The following is a 17,223-nucleotide window of genomic DNA, read 5'->3' as shown; positions in this document are numbered from 1 at the left end:
ATTTCCACAGATGCGAGTCTTACAGGTTGGGGAGCTGTGTGGGGGTCTCTGACAGCACAAGGGGTTTGGGAATCTCAGGAGGTGAGATCAATATTTTGGAACTCCGTGCAATTTTCAGAGCTCTTCAGTCTTGGCCTCTTCTGAAGAGAGAATCGTTCATTTGTTTTCAGACAGACAATGTCACAACTGTGGCATACATCAATCAAGGAGGGACTCACAGTCCTCTGGCTATGAAAGAAGTATCTCGAATTCTGGTTTGGGCGGAATCCAGCTCCTGTCTAATCTCTGCGGTTCATATTCCAGGAATAGACAATTGGGAAGCGGATTATCTCAGTCGCCAAACGTTGCATCCGGGCGAATGGTCTCTTCACCCAGAGGTATTTCTTCAGATTGTTCAAATATGGGAACTTCCAGAAATAGATCTGATGGCTTCTCATCTAAACAAGAAACTTCCCAGGTATCTGTCCAGATCCCGGGATCCTCAGGCGGAGGCAGTGGATGCATTATCACTTCCTTGGAAGTATCATCCTGCCTATATCTTTCCGCCTCTAGTTCTTCTTCTTCCAAGAGTAATCTCCAAGATTCTGAAAGAATGCTCGTTTGTTCTGCTGGTAGCTCCAGCATGGCCTCACAGGTTTTGGTATGCGGTTCTTGTCCGGATGGCCTCTTGCCAACCGTGGACTCTTCCGTTAAGACCAGACCTTCTGTCGCAAGGTCCTTTTTTCCATCAGGATCTCAAATCCTTAAATTTAAAGGTATGGAGATTGAACGCTTGATTCTTGGTCAAAGAGGTTTCTCTGACTCTGTGATTAATACTATGTTACAGGCTTGTAAATCTGTATCTAGAGAGATATATTATAGAGTCTGGAAGACTTATATTTCTTGGTGTCTTTCTCATCATTTTTCCTGGCATTCTTTTAGAATTCCGAGAATTTTACAGTTTCTTCAGGATGGTTTAGATAAAGGTTTGTCCGCAAGTTTCTTGAAAGGTCAAATCTCTGCTCTTTCTGTTCTTTTTCACAGAAAGATTGCTAATCTTCCTGATATTCATTGTTTTGTACAAGCCTTGGTTCGTATTAAACCTGTCATTAAGTCAATTTCTCCTCCTTGGAGTTTGAATTTGGTTCTGGGGGCTCTTCAAGCTCCTCCGTTTGAACCTATGCATTCATTGGACATTAAATTACTTTCTTGGAAAGTTTTGTTCCTTTTGGCCATCTCTTCTGCCAGAAGAGTCTCTGAATTGTCTGCTCTTTCTTGTGAGTCTCCTTTTCTGATTTTTCATCAGGATAAGGCAGTGTTGCGAACTTCTTTTGAATTTTTACCTAAGGTTGTGAATTCCAACAACATTAGTAGAGAAATTGTAGTTCCTTCATTATGCCCTAATCCTAAGAATTCTAAGGAGAAATCATTGCATTCTTTGGATGTTGTTAGAGCTTTGAAATATTATGTTGAAGCTACTAAGACTTTCCGAAAGACTTCTAGTCTATTTGTTATCTTTTCCGGTTCTAGAAAAGGCCAGAAAGCTTCTGCCATTTCTTTGGCATCTTGGTTGAAATCTTTAATTCATCATGCCTATGTTGAGTCGGGTAAAACTCCGCCTCAGAGGATTACAGCTCATTCTACTAGGTCAGTTTCTACTTCCTGGGCGTTTAGGAATGAAGCTTCGGTTGATCAGATTTGCAAAGCAGCAACTTGGTCTTCTTTGCATACTTTTACTAAATTCTACCATTTTGATGTGTTTTCTTCTTTTGAAGCAGTTTTTGGTAGAAAAGTACTTCAGGCAGCTGTTTCAGTTTGAATCTTCTTCTTATGTTTTCATTTAAACTTTATTTTTTGGGTGTGGATTATTTTCAGCAGGAATTGGCTGTCTTTATTTTATCCCTCCCTCTCTAGTGACTCTTGTGTGGAAAGATCCACATCTTGGGTAGTCATTATCCCATACGTCACTAGCTCATGGACTCTTGCTAATTACATGAAAGAAAACATAATTTATGTAAGAACTTACCTGATAAATTCATTTCTTTCATATTAGCAAGAGTCCATGAGGCCCACCCTTTTTTGTGGTGGTTATGATTTTTTTGTATAAAGCACAATTATTCCAATTCCTTATTTTTTATGCTTTCGCACTTTTTTCTTATCACCCCACTTCTTGGCTATTCGTTAAACTGATTTGTGGGTGTGGTGAGGGGTGTATTTATAGACATTTTGAGGTTTGGGAAACTTTGCCCCTCCTGGTAGGAATGTATATCCCATACGTCACTAGCTCATGGACTCTTGCTAATATGAAAGAAATGAATTTATCAGGTAAGTTCTTACATAAATTATGTTTTCTCTTGTGGTGTATCCAGTCCACGGCCCGCCCTGTCATTTTAAGGCAGGTGTTTCTTATTTTTAAACTACAGTCACCACTGCACCCTATAGTTTCTCCTTTTTTTTTCTTGCTTGTCTTCGGTCGAATGACTGGGGGTGGCAGTTAGTTGAGGAGCTATGTAGACAGCTCTGCTGTGGGTGTCCTCTTGCAGCTTCCTGTTGGGAAGGAGAATATCCCACAAGTAATGGATGAACCCGTGGACTGGATACACCACAAGAGAGAGAAATTTATCAGGTAAGCATAAATTTTGTTTTTTTCCAGTTCATGATACTAGGGAATGGAATAGGCCTGGGACTTTTTATTCCTTCTTTAAGGTTTTTAAATTGTATCCTTTGCCGGCAGTTAGTTTAAAGTTTTGAAGAAAGATCCCCAAAGTTATTGGGGCTATCTCTACACTTGCTAAATATACTACTATTCCTATAGAAAATAGTATTTATTTTTTTCCTTCAGATGGGAAACTTGTATCTTATTTAAGGAAATTTTTTTTTATTTCAGGTCCTTCTCTTAGGCCTGCAATTTATTTGGCTGATGTTGCAAATGCTTCAACTTTCTGGTTCGATACTTTAGTGCAACAAGTATTGGATTATGATTTGTTTTAGCATTGTTAAGTTGATCAACATGTTAATAATTTCATTTGTGTCGTCATTTTTTTGATATTTTCACAATTGAGGTTAAATCTATGTCTTTAGCTATTTTTAGCTAGAAGAACTTTGTGACTTAATCTTGGAATGCTAATTTGATTTCTAAAATCCATATTTCTTTTTTTCCAAGGTAATCAATTATTTGGTTCACAATTGGATTCAATTTTTTCAAACTCTTACTCTGGGGAAGGGAGTTTTTTGTTGCTTCAAGATTGAGTTCTAAGAGTAAATCTTAATCTTATATTAGTTTTGTTCTCAATAAGGAACGGAATCCTAATTCTTCCACCAGTAACATGTTTATAATTGGAAGCTTTCTTCAACATGGAATGAATTTAAGCTATTTAAAAGATCAAAGTCAGCCCCCACAAATTTTCATGTAGGTGCGGTTTTTTATTCCAGCTTAGCTGGTAAGGGGCAGGTTAAGACTTTTTAAAAATTTTTTGGTTTAATTCGGTCCAAACTTCTTAGATTGGGGTACTGAATAGGATTCAGAGTAAAACCGCCTGTGAAGTATTTTTCTCTCTAGCATATTCCAGCTATTCCTGTAAGACTCACACTTTTCTGAAGTATGTTTCAGACCTGTATGTGTTGGGTACTTGTGAGGCGCGGCTGGTTACCCGTTGGGCTCTCAAGGCGCTGCTCAGACCTGGAGTTATCTGGGGTATTCATACCAGTTCCATTTCAGGAACAGGGTTTGGGGTTTTGTTCAAAACTATTCATTGTCCCAAAGATAGAAAATCTTTTTGATTGTCATATAAGAGTTCCTTCTTTCAGAATGGTGTTTATATGGTCTATTCTGCCTTTTTGGTCAGTAAGGGCATTATTTGTTTACAATAGATGCATATCTTCTTCTTCTGTTTTCGTTCAGATTATTTTCATTTTCTGAGATTCTCTTTATTTGACAAGCATTACCAATTTGTTGCTTTTCCTTCTGGTCTAGCGATAGCTCTGAGAATCTTTTCAAGGTTCTCAGTGTTTCCTTATTTGGACTATCTCGTGGTACTGGCTCAGTCTTTTCGTTCTCCAGAATCTCATACGATTCAACTTTTGTTGTTTCTTCTAAGACATGGTTGGAGGATCTTTTTATCAAAAGATCCTTGGTTGCTCAGACAAGGGTCACCTTTTTTAGGTTTCCAGATAGATTGTGTCAATGTCTTTGTCTCTAACAGACAGGAGACAATTATATTGGGTTCAGTTTGTCGGAACCTTCAGTCTCTATTATTTTCCTTCAGTAGCTATATGCATGGAAGTTTTAGGTCTCATGGCTGCAGCATTGGATTCAATTCCCTTTGCTCATTTTCATATGAAACCTTTCCAGTTTTTTATGCTGAATTAATGGTGCAATAATTCTAGGATATCATTTTTAATATCTTTGAATTCTAATGTTCAACTAACTTTGACTTGGTGGTTAGATCACCATCATATAGTTCTATGGGTCTCTTCGATTCATCCAACCTGGACCTTGATCACTACAGATGCGAGTTTTTTTGGTTGGGAGGCTGTCTGGGGATCTCTGTCAGCACAAGGGGTTTGGAAATCTCAGGAGGCGAGATTACCATTCAATATTTTGGAACTCTGTGCATTCTCAGAGTTCGTCAGTTTTGGCTTCTTTTTGAAGAGAGAGACGTTATTGTTTTTCAGACAGACAATGTCACAACTGTGGCGTATATCAATCATCAGGTTGGGACTCTCAGTCCTTAGGCTGTGAAAGAAGTATCTCGGATACTTGCTTGGGCTAAATCCTGTCTAATTTCTGAAGTCCATATTCCAGGTTTAGACAATTGGGAAGCGGATTATCTCTGTCAATCAAGCTTTACATCCGGGAGAATGGTGTCTTTTCCCAGATGTGTTTTTTCAAATTGTTCAGATGTGAGTGTTTCCAGTAATAGTTCTGATGGCATCTCATCTAAACAAGAAAACTTCCTAGGTACCTATTCAGGTCCGGGGATCCTCAGGCGGAAGCAGTGTATGCATTGACACTTCCTTGGAGTTATCAATCTGCCTATATTTTTGCTCCTTCTGGTTCTTCTTTTTAAGAGTGAATTTTCTAAATCATCATGGAGCAATTGTTTGTGCTGCTGGTGGCTCCAGCATGGCCGCTCAGGCTTTGGTATATGGTTCTTGTTCGGATGTCCAGTTGCTAACCTTGGTCACTTCCATTTAGGCCAGACCTTAAGATTAGTTTTTTTTCCGTCAGGAAATCAAATTATTAAATTTGATGGTATGGAAATTAAAACGCTTAGTCATAGAGGTTTCTCTGACTCAGTGATTAATACTATGTTGCAGGTTCGTAAATCTGTGTCTAGAAAGATTTATTATCGAGTTTGGAAGACTTACATCTTATGATGCTCTTCTCATAATTTCTCTTGGCATTCTTTTAGAATTCCTAGGATTTTATAGTTTCTTCATAAGGTTTTGTCTGCAAGTTCCTTGAAAGGACAAATCTCTGCTCTTTCTGTGCTGTTTCACAGAAAAATTTGCTTATCCTTCTGATATTCATTGTTTTGTTCAGGCTTTGGTTCGTATCAAGCCTGTCATTAAGCCAATTTCTCCTCCTTGGAGTCTTAATTTGGTTCTGAGGGCTTTACAGGCTGTTCCGTTTGCGCATATGCATTCTTTGGACATTGAATTACTTTCATGGAAAGTATTGTTCCTTTTGGCCATCTCTTCTGCTAGAAGAGTTTTTTTTTAATTATCTTCTCTTTCTTGTGAGTCTCCTTTTCTGATTTTTCATCAGGATAAGGCGGTTTTTGCTGTCTTTATTTAAATTTTTACCTCAAGTTGTGAATTCTAACAACATTAATAGAGGAATTATTGTTCCTTCCTTGTGTCCTAAATACTAAGATTTCAGTAAGACTTCTAGTCTATTTGTTATCTTTTCTGGTTTTAGGAAGGGTCAGAAGGCGTCTGCCATTTCTTTGGCGTCTTGGTTAAAGCTTTTGATTCATCATGCTTATGTGGAGTCGGGAAAATCCCCTCCTCAAAGGATTGCGGCTCATTCTACTAGGTCAGTTTCTACTTCCTGGGCTTTTAAGAATGAAGCTTCTGTTGATCAGATTTGCAAAGCAGCATACTTTTACTAAATTCTACCATTTTGATGTTTTTTCTTCTTCAGAAGCAGTTTTTGGTAGAAAAGTACTTCAGGCAGTTGTTTCAGTCTGATTCTTCTGCTTATAATTTCAGTTTTTTTCATTATAAAGATTAAAACTTTTGATTTGGGTTGTGGATTGTTTTTTCAGCGGAATTGGCTGTCTTTATTTTATCCCTCCCTCTCTAGTGACTCTTGCGGGGAGTTCCACATCTTGGGTATTTGCTATCCCATACGTCACTAGCTCATGGACTCTTGCCAATTACATGAAAGAAAACATAATTTATGTAAGAACTTACCTGATAAATTCATTTCTTTCATATTGGCAAGAGTCCATGAGACCCACCCTTTTTTGGGGTGTTTATGATTTTTTTGTATAAAGCACAATTATTCCAATTCCTTGTTGATGCTTTCTACTCCTTTCTTTATCACCCCACTTCTTGGCTATTCGTTAAACTGAATTGTGGGTGTGGTGAGGGGTGTATTTATAGGCATTTTGAGGTTTGGGAAACTTTGCCCCTCCTGGTAGGAATGTATATCCCATACGTCACTAGCTCATCGACTCTTGCCAATATGAAAGAAATTAATTTATCAGGTAAGTTCTTACATAAATTATGTTTTTGTTGCCAATGGTTTGGACATTAAAGGGACAGTCTAGGCCAAAATAAACTTTCATGATTCAGATAGAGCATGTAATTTTAAACAATTTTCCAATTTACTTTTATCACCAATTTTGCTTTGTTCTCTTGGTATTCTTAGTTGAAAGCTTAACCTAGGAGATTCATATGCTAATTTCTTAGACCTTGAAGCCCATCTTTCAGATTGCATTTTAACAGTTTTTCACCACTAGAGGGTGTTAGTTCACGTATTTCATATAGATAACACTGTGCTTATGCACGAGAAGTTATCTGGGAGCAGGCACTGATTGGCTAGACTGCAAGTCTGTCAAAAGAACTGAAAAAAGGGGCATTTTGCAGAGGCTTAGATACACGATAATCACAGAGGTTAAAAGTATATTATTATAACTGTTATGCAAAACTGGGAAATGGGTAATAAAGGGATTATCTATCTTTTAAAACTATAAAAATTCTGGTGTAGACTGTCCCTTTAATGGCTGTGTGTTGAGTTATTTAGAGGGCACAGCAAATTTAAACTGTCATACAGGCTGTACAGTCACTACTTTACATTGTAGCAAAGTGTAATTTCTTCAGTGTGGTCACATGAAAAGATAAAATATTTACAAAAATGTGAGGGGTGCACTCACTTTCTCTTGTAAGATGTATCGAGTCCACGGATTCATCCTTTACTTGTGGGATATTCTCCTTCCCAACAGGAAGTGGCAAAGAAAGCACACAGCAGAGCTGTCCATATAGCTCCCCCTCTAGCTCCACCCCCCAGTCATTCTCTTTGCCGGCTCTAAGCAATCGGAAGGGTAAAGTGAATGTGGTGTTAGAATTGTAGTTTTTATTTTCTACAAGCAATAGTTTATTTTAAATGGTACCGGTGTGTACTATTTACTCTCTAGCAGAAAGGGGATGAAGATTTCTGCAGGGAGGAAGATGATTTTAGCATGTTGTAACTAAAATCCACTGCTGTTCCCACACAGGACTGAGGAGTACAAGAGAACTTCAGTTGGGGGAACGGTTTGCAGGTTAGGCTGCAATGAGGTATGTTCAGTCATTTATTTCTAGACAAGACTGTGATAATGCTAGAAAAGACTGTTAATATCCCCATGAGGGAGGGTAAGCTGTATTCAGAGACTAAGTATGGAATTTCAAGCTTACATAACAGGGCTAGTTTATGCTGGTTGACACTACTTCAGGGCAAACGGTTTTTATTGAAAATATCGTTTTTTGAGACACTTTGAAGGTTCCTTTGGGTTTCTTTCAGGGGTTATTACCCACATGGCTATTACTAAAACACTTGGGAGTGTTTCTTTAGGCCTCACAAGCACCGGAGTGAGGTGGGAAGGGCCTAATTTCGCGACTCAGATGCGCAGTTATTTTGACTAGAAGTTCAGGCTGTTTCACATGGAGGGTCCTGCTGCAGTTTGAAGGCCTATAAGAAGCTTTTTCCCCACAAATCTGGTTCCTAAGGGAAGATAGGGCCACAGCAGAGCTGTGGCAAGGTGCTGAATTTTCTTTAACAGTTTTTTTTTACTACTGTCGATCCGCTTTGGGCATTAAGGGGTTAATCGTTTCTATTGCTAGTGGTGCAATCTTACTAATGCTTTAGGTACATACTGTAAAAATTTCGAAAAGTTTGCTGCATTTTTTCACTGTTTGAAAAAAAATGGTACCGTGCCTTTAAGAGAAAAAAAAGGCACACAATTTTGCAAAAGTGTGTTTTTACTTGATTAAAGTGATTTCCAAGCCTGTTTATATTACTACTAGTCTGTTAAACATGTCTGACACCAAGGAAAGTCCTTGTTCAATGTGTTTAGAAGCCATGGTGGAACCCCCTCTCAGAATGTGTCCCACTTGTACTGATATGTCTATACACTTTAAAGAACATATTGTTGCACTTAAAAATGTGGCCCAAGATGATTCTCAGACAGAAGGTAACGAGGTTAGCCCATCAACCTCTCCCCAAGTGTCACAACCAGTTACGCCCGCTCAAGCGACGCCTAGCACCTCTAGTGCGTCTAACTCTTTTACCTTGCAAGACTTGGCGGCAGTTATGAATAATACCCTTTCAGTGTTCTTATCTAAACTGCCCGTGTTACCTGCAAAGCATGATGGCTCTGTTTTAAGAACAGATAATGAGCATTCTGACGCTTTAGTAGCCGTATCCGATATACCCTCACAACACTCTGAAGTGGGGGCGAGGGATGTGCTGTCTGAGGGAGAAATTTCCTATTCAGGAAAGGTTTCTCCTCAGACAGATTCAGATACGTTGGCTTTTAAATTTAAACTAGAACACCTCCGCTTATTGCTCAGGGAGGTATTAGTTACTCTGGATGACTGCGACCCTATGGTGGTTCCAGAGAAATTGTGTAAAATGGACAAGTACCTAGAAGTTCCCGTTTACACTGATGTGTTCCCGGTCCCTAAGAGGATTGCGGATATCGTTACTAGGGAGTGGGATAAACCAGGTATTCCCTTCGTTCCCCCTCCTGTTTTTAAGAAAATGTTCCCCATATCTAACCCCATGCGGGACTCGTGGCAGACGGTCCCTAAGGTGGAGGGGGCTGTTTCTTCACTTGCTAAACGCACAACTATACCAATCGAAGACAGTTGTGCTTTTAAAGAACCTATGGATAAATAATTAGAGGGTTTACTTAAGAAAATTTTTGTTCAACAAGGTTTTCTTCTCCAACCTATTGCGTGCATTGTTCCCGTAACCACTGCAGCTGCTTTCTGGTTCGAGGCGCTGGAAGATGCGCTCCAGACGGAGACCTCATATGAGGACATTATGGACAGAATTAAGGCTCTTAAGCTGGCTAATTCTTTTATCACAGATGCCGCTTTCCAACTAGCTAAGTTAGCGGCAAAAAAATTCAGGTTTCGCCATTTTAGCGCGCAGGGCGCTATGGCTAAAGTCCTGGTCGGCCGATGTGTCGTCAAAATCCAAACTATTGATCATCCCTTTCAAAGGAAAGACCCTCTTCGGGCCGGAATTGAAAGAGATTATTTCAGAAATCACTGGGGGAAAAGGCCATGCTCTCCCCCAGGACAAGTCCTTCAAGACGAAGAACAAACAGAATAATTTTCGTTCCTTTCGGAATTTCAGGAGCGGTCTTGCTTCATCCTCCCCTGCTGCAAAGCAAGAGGGTAACACTTCATAACCCTGGGCAGCCTGTAAATCTTACCAAGGCTGGAACAAGGGTAAACAGGCCAAGAAGCCTGCAGCTGCCTCCAAGACAGCATGATGGGGTAGCCCCAGATCCGGGACCGGATCTAGTAGGGGGCAGGCTCTCTCTCTTCGCTCAGGCCAGGGCAAGAGATGTACACGATCCCTGGGCCTTAGAGATTGTATCCCAGGGATATCTTCTAGAATTCAAGGACTCCCCTCCAAGGGGAAGGTTCCACATTTCTCGTCCGTCTACAGACCAGACAAAGAAAGAGGCGTTCTTACGCTGTGTAGAAGACCTACATAGAATGGGAGTGATCCACCCAGTTCCAGTTGCGGAACAAGGGCTGGGTTTTTACTCAAACCTGTTTGTGGTTCCAAAGAAAGAAGGAACTTTCAGACCAATCCTGGATCTAAAAATTCTAAACAAATTCCTCAGAGTTCCATCATTCAAGATGGAGACCATTCGGACAATCTTATCAATGATCCAGGAGGGTCAATATATGACCACCGTGGATTTAAAGGATGCGTATCTGCACATTCCTATCCACAAAGATCATCACCAGTTTCTCAGGTTCGCCTTTCTGGACAAGCATTACCAGTTTGTGGCTTTTTCTTTTGGATTGGCCACTGCTCTCAGAATTTTCACAAAGGTGCTAGGGTCCCTCCTGGTGGTTCTAAGACCGCAGGGCATAGCAGTGGCGCCTTATCTAGACGACATCTTAATTCAGGCGTCGACTTTCCAAAGAGCCAAGTCTCACACGGAAATTGTATTGGCCTTTCTGAGGTCTCACGGGTGGAAGGTGAACATCAAAAAGAGTTCTCTCTCCCCCCCTCACAAGAGTTTCCTTCCTAGGAACTCCTAATAGACTCGGTAGAAATGAAAATATTTCTAACGGAGGTCAGAAAGTTAAAACTCTTAACCACTTGCCGAGTCCTTCATGCCATTCCTCGGCCATCTGTAGCTCAGTGCATGGAGACAATCGGGCTAATGGTAGCGGCAATGGACATAGTCCCTTTTGCACGGATACACCTCAGACCACTGCAACTATGCATGCTCAAACAGTGGAATGGGGATTATGCAGATTTGTCTCCTCAAATACAGCTGGACCAGGGGACCAGAGATTCTCTTCACTGGTGGTGGTCTCAGGATCACCTGTCTCAGGGAATGTGTTTCCGCAGACCAGAGTGGATCATCGTAACGACCGACGCCAGTCTGTTGGGCTGGGGTGCAGTCTGGGACTCCCTGAAAGCTCAGGGCGTATGGTCTCGGGAAGGAGCTCTTCTCCCGATAAACATTCTGGAACTGAGGGCGATATTCAACGCGCTCCAGGCATGGCCTCAGCTAGCTGCGGCCAAATTCATCAATTTCAGTCGGACAACATCACGACTGTAGCTTACGTCAATCATCAAGGGGGAACAAGGAGTTCCCTAGCAATGATGGAAGTAACAAAAATAATCCAGTGGGCGGAAGATCACTCTTGCCATCTCTCAGCAATTCACATCCCAGGAGTAGACAACTGGGAGGCGGATTTTCTAAGTCGTCAGACTTTTCACCCGGGGGAGTGGGAACTCCACTCGGAGATATTTGCCCAGCTGACTTGGCTCTGGGGCACTCCAGAATTGGATCTGATGGCGTCCCGTCAGAACACCAAGCTTCCTCTTTACGGGTGCAGATCCCGGGATCCCCAGGCGGTGCTGATAGATGCTCTAGCAGCGCCTTGGTCCTTCAATCTGGCCTATGTTTTTCCACTGTTTCCTCTCCTCCCTCGTCTGGTTGCCAGAATCAAGCAGGAGAGGGCTTCAGTGATTCTAATAGCGCCTGCGTGGCCACGCAGAACCTGGTATGCAGACCTAGTGGACATGTCATCTGTTCCACCATGGACACTACCAATGAGGCAGGACCTTCTAATACAGGTTCCTTTCAAACACACAAATCTAATTTCTCTGCGTCTGACTGCTTGGAGATTGAACGCCTAATTCTATCAAAGCGTGATTTCTCTGAGTCGGTTATTGATACCCTGATTCAGGCTAGAAAGCCTGTCACCAGGAAAATCTACCATAAGATTTGGCGAAAATATCTTTTTTGGTGCGAATCCAAGGGTTACTCATGGAGTAAGATTAGGATTCCCAGGATATTGTCCTTTCTCCAAGAAGGATTGGAGAAAGGATTATCAGCTAGTTCCTTAAAAGGACAGATATCTGCTTTGTCTATTCTTTTACACAAACGTCTGGCAGAGGTACCAGACGTTCAAGCGTTTAGTCAGGCTTTAGTCGGAATCAAGCCTGTTTATAGACCTGTGACTCCGCCATGGAGTCTGAATCTAGTTATTTCAGTTCTACAAGGGGTTCCGTTTGAACCTTTACATTGCATAGATATTAAGCCTTTATCTTGGAAAGTTTTGTTTTTGGTAGCTATCTCTTCTGCTCGATGAGTTTCAGAGTTATCTGCTTTACAGTGTGATTCACCTTACCTGGTTTTCCATGCAGATAAGGTAGTTTTGCGTACCAAACCCGGTTTTCTTCCTAAGGTTGTGTCTAATAAGAATATTAACCAGGAAATTGTTGTTCCTTCTCTGTGTCCTAATCCTTCTTCGAAGAAGGAACGTCTGTTACACAATCTTGATGTGGTTCGTGCTTTAAAGTTCTATTTACAAGCAACTAAGGATTTCAGACAAACAACTTCATTGTTTGTTATCTATTCTGGTAAGAGGAGAGGTCAGAAGGCGACTGCTACCTCTCTTTCCTTTTGGCTGAAAAGCATCATCCGTTTGGCCTATGAGACTGCTGGCCAGCAGCCTCCCGAAACAATTACTGCTCATTCTACCAGAGCAGTGGCTTCCACATGGGCTTTTAAAAATGAGGCTTCTGTTGAACAGATTTGCAAGGCAGCGACTTGGTCTTCGCTGCATACTTTTTCCAAATTTTACAAATTCGATACTTTTGCTTCTTCGGAGGCTGTTTTTGGGAGAGAGGTTTTACAAGCAGTGGTGCCTTCCGTTTAAGGTACCTGTCTTGTTCCCTCCCTTCATCCGTGTCCTAAAGCTTTGGTATTGGTATCCCACAAGTAAAGGATGAATCCGTGGACTCGATACATCTTACAAGAGAAAACAAAATGTATGCTTACCTGATAAATTACTTTCTCTTGTGATGTATTGAGTCCACGGCCCGCCCTGGCTATTAAGTCAGGTAGCTTTTTTGTTTAAACTACAGTCACCACTGCACCCTATGGTTTCTCCTTTTTTCTTCCTAACCTTCGGTCGAATGACTGGGGAGTGGAGCTGGAGGGGGAGCTATATGGACAGCTCTGCTGTGTGCTCTCTTTGCCACTTCCTGTTGGGAAGGAGAATATCCCACAAGTAAAGGATGAATCCGTGGACTCGATACATCACAAGAGAAAGTAATTTATCAGGTAAGCATAAATTCTGTTTTTGTGAGATACTGTATGTGTGTATATAGATGTCTGCATTATTTATCTTGTCCTTTTTTCCTTTAAAGGGACACTCAAGTCAAAATTAAACTTCATGATTCAGATACAGCATGACATTCTAAACAACTTTCCAATTTACTTCCATTAACAAAATGTGCAGAGTCTTTTTATATTTACACTTTTTGCGTCACCAACTCCTACTGAGCATGTGCAAGAATTCACAGCATATACGTATATGCATTTGTGATTGACTGATGGCTGTCACACTATACAGGGAGAATGGAAATAGACATAACTTTGCAATTTATTTAACAAAAATCTTCTACTCATTTGAAGTTCAGACTAAGTGCTATTGCATTTGTTGATTATGCAAATCTACTGTATTGACTGGTCCTTTAATTCCTTTCTGAGATTGTGAGCTTTTCAGTTCCTGAAATAGAAGTGCAGAAGGACACTGTTATATTCCACACAGCCATTGGCTGCTCACTTTAGTGACCTATTTATAACTGGCCACAGCAGAAAAGGTAACCTAATTTACAAGTGTGGCCGGACTGTTAGCCGACGGACATTTGGCAGACAGACATTTGGCCGACGGATAATAGTCCGACACATAACTGGCTGTCAGATAAAAGTCCGGCCACAAGATAGGTAGATTAGATAGATAAATAGATGCAATAGATAGAAAAATTCGATAGATTCAATAGATAGATATATAAATAGATAGATTCAATAGATAATTTCACAGACGGAGAATTACAAGACGTGCTGGCTGAGACCCATGGTTAGGTTCCCAGAGGTGATTGCGGCGCCCGAGGCTCTGGTTAGAACAGGTCACTCTGAAGAGTATGTGCCCTCGGCCTAACTCAGAACATGCTTCGGCATTCTGTCCTTCGACCAAATATCCGTCAACCAAATGTCCGTCGGACAGAATGCTGTTGGCCAAATGTCCGTCTGCATTTTGTCAGAGCACCATTTACTACATGGCAGCTCCCATTGTTTTGTAGACACTATAATGTATCATTATTTTGTCAATAACAACTAATGAAACGTTAAACAATACATCTACATGTTGTTATTCTCAGACTAATCTTTTCTTTGAATGAACCATTCTTTCTAGCATTTGTTTATTGTTTAATGTCCTTTTAAAACTTTCTTGTTTAAATGTAATGGAAATTTTATATACATTTTTTTTTAATTTCAGTTGTTACAGAGACTACTGGCAGTGTGTCTGGTCTGAGCTTCACATCTGAATTAAATGAAGAATTGAATGATCTAATACAGCGCTTTCACAACCAGTTGCATGATTCTCAGGTACGTTAAAATGTAAACCTCTGAACATCTATTGGTTATATATGCTATATGAGACTTACTATTAACTTAGTAATAGATTGCACCTCGTCCCATAAACATTGATTGATATATATATATATATATATATATATATATATATATATATATATATATTATCAATGTATGTAAAGTGGTTAGCAAGGGGGCGCACATCACACTGTGTTGCAGTCGGCTAAATGTGGAGAGGTCTCCATAGATAAGCAGCCCGACAGTGGTATTTTATTTATCACATACTTTTTATTCTCAACATGGAGAATAGCAATTAATTGTATCATGCCTTAATAGATATATCTCCAAAATTGTGGAAACAGATTTAATTTTTTTTTATTTCTGAGGCTTGATAGCTCGTAAGCAAAAAGTTGGTTTATTTTTTGTTTACTGATTTGTTGATCCCGGATTTTTCTATTCCTTTATATTTTAGTAAGATGATAGAGAGAAAAGAATTGACTAGAAATCAATGTAAAACAATAACTCGGAATGAAAAAGGCTACACTTAAAAGGAATTCAAAAGGGGAACTGTATTCAGTACCAGATCAAAATCATCTGAGTTAATTAAAAATGATTCATCTCAATGTTTGAAGATGAATTCTTAAGTGCAGACTTAAAGACTTGTAAGTAGAAGAATTGGAGAAGATTTGCTGCTTGAATATGTTATAGCTACCATTAAGTAGGGATGCACCAAAATTAAAGTTCTGGACCGAAACCAATACCGAAAATTAAGGATGCCCCTTACAGTGTATGTGTGTAGCTGAGAGCTTGTAGGCGGGAAAGCTCCAACAAATGGACGTGGTCACTTGTACTTTAGGGCGGGATCTACAGTGAAACTGGAGCTCTATAAGGGAGAGCGTGGTTATAGACAGACAACAATACGAGGTGGAAATGTATTTTGTTTTTGGGTGTAGTTATCCGTGCGATGGGCGTGGCTGCACCTTATCGTGTCTCATCGTATTTCCGCCTAGTTCCTGGTTCAGGTCTTACACTGACCCGTCAGATTATATGTCCGGAGCGCCAAATGGACTCTGCCTGTCACCTATCACCAGGACCACCAGACTTAGCTACGACCTTACATGCAAAGTGGTTATAGAAAGTAACTGTGCTTTTTTGTATACACTGTCTGGTGGGTGCTAATTTGTACCAACTTTGTGCGAGCTTGGGGCTTATGCATATATAGTGTGCACGCATTTGCCTCAGGCGACTAGAATGTCTACGCACATGAGGCTAATGTATGAGCACTGTATATAAGGCTTATAGATATTCACTGTGTGTGCTTAGGGCTGTGTCTGATGATATCAAGTGTTTATAAACATGTTACTTATCCTCCTTTGATTACTCTATTCACTATTCAGAACTTTGGTTTCCTTCTTTAAAAAAAAAAAAAAAAAAAAAAAAAAGGCTCTGCTGGTTTCAAATATCATCATGTCATGGTACTTATGTGTGTGCTCTGTGTACCATGCCAGTGCTGTGCTGCTCACCTTATGCTAAGGATAGACATGTAACTCAATAGAACAGAGGAGGGCTGTACATTTTTAGCCATTTTGGTCCTTTTTGGGCCGAAATTGGAATTGCACATTTTCGGCGGCCCAAATTTTGGTGCATTGCTAGTATTATTCTTTCTCTTGTAAGGTGTATCCAGTCCACGGGTTCATCCATTACTTGTGGGATATTCTCCTTCCCAACAGGAAGTTGCAAGAGGACACCCACAGCAGAGCTGTCTATATATCTCCTTCCCTAACTGCCACCCCCAGTCATTCTCTTGCAACTCTCGACAAGAAAGGAATATCAAGAGATATGTGGTGACTAAGTGTAGTTTTACCTTCAATCAAGAGTTTGTTATTTTTAAGCGGTACGGGCGTTGTACTGTTTTTCTCTCAGGCAGAAATTAGAAGAAGAATTCTTCCTGGAGATTTGATGATCTTAGCGGTTTGTAACTAAGGTCCATTGCTGTTCTCACACATAACTGATGAATATGGGAAAACTTCAGTTGGGGGAACGGCCTGCAGATTACCTGCTTTGAGGTATGTTCAGTATTTTTATTTCTAGAGAGAGGAATAAGTTCTAGAAAATGCTGACAGAGCCTTGTGTATTTGAGGTAAGCTAGATGCAGTGATTTAACGACGACTGAGATCATGCTTACAAAACAGGGTAATACTCATGTTAATACTCATATTACTTAGTGACAAAACGTTTACATGTTTCATAAATAGGACGTTTTTTCTCTGAGGGAGATAAGTCTTTATTTGGGGCCTAGTTTCCACATGGCTAGTCAGATACTCCTAGGAGTATTTTCTTGAGGCCCCTCTGACATCCAGTACATGGTGGGAGGGGCCTATTTTAGCGCTCTAACTGCGCAGTTTTTATACTGACAGACATCCAGCTTCCCTAGAAGAGTCCTCTGACATCTGAGAACCATTTCAAAGGGGTTATTTCTGCACAAAATCGTATTTAAGGGCAGGTAGGAGCCTCAGCAGAGCTGTGGCATGGTGCTCAATTGATTTTCAATGTTTTTCAATCCGGTTTGGGGCCTAAGGGGTTAATCATCCATTTGCAAGTG

The 17,223-nt window shown here is 40.5% G+C and overlaps 1 protein-coding gene across 1 annotated transcript in view; it reads left to right on the top strand.

The window, feature by feature from the left end:
• Positions 1-17,223, top strand: part of PCM1 (pericentriolar material 1) — a 1,063,655-nt gene that overhangs the window by 50,461 nt on the left and 995,971 nt on the right. Inside the window, exon 4 of the mRNA XM_053700258.1 lies at positions 14,524-14,633. Coding sequence (XP_053556233.1) covers positions 14,524-14,633 — 110 coding nt within the window. The remainder of the gene's footprint in view (positions 1-14,523; positions 14,634-17,223) is intronic.

The sequence above is a fragment of the Bombina bombina genome, chromosome 2, assembly GCF_027579735.1.
Source record: "Bombina bombina isolate aBomBom1 chromosome 2, aBomBom1.pri, whole genome shotgun sequence".
In the NCBI taxonomy this organism is placed as follows: Eukaryota; Metazoa; Chordata; class Amphibia; order Anura; family Bombinatoridae; genus Bombina; species Bombina bombina.
This window is presented reverse-complemented; position numbering and strand designations above follow the sequence as displayed.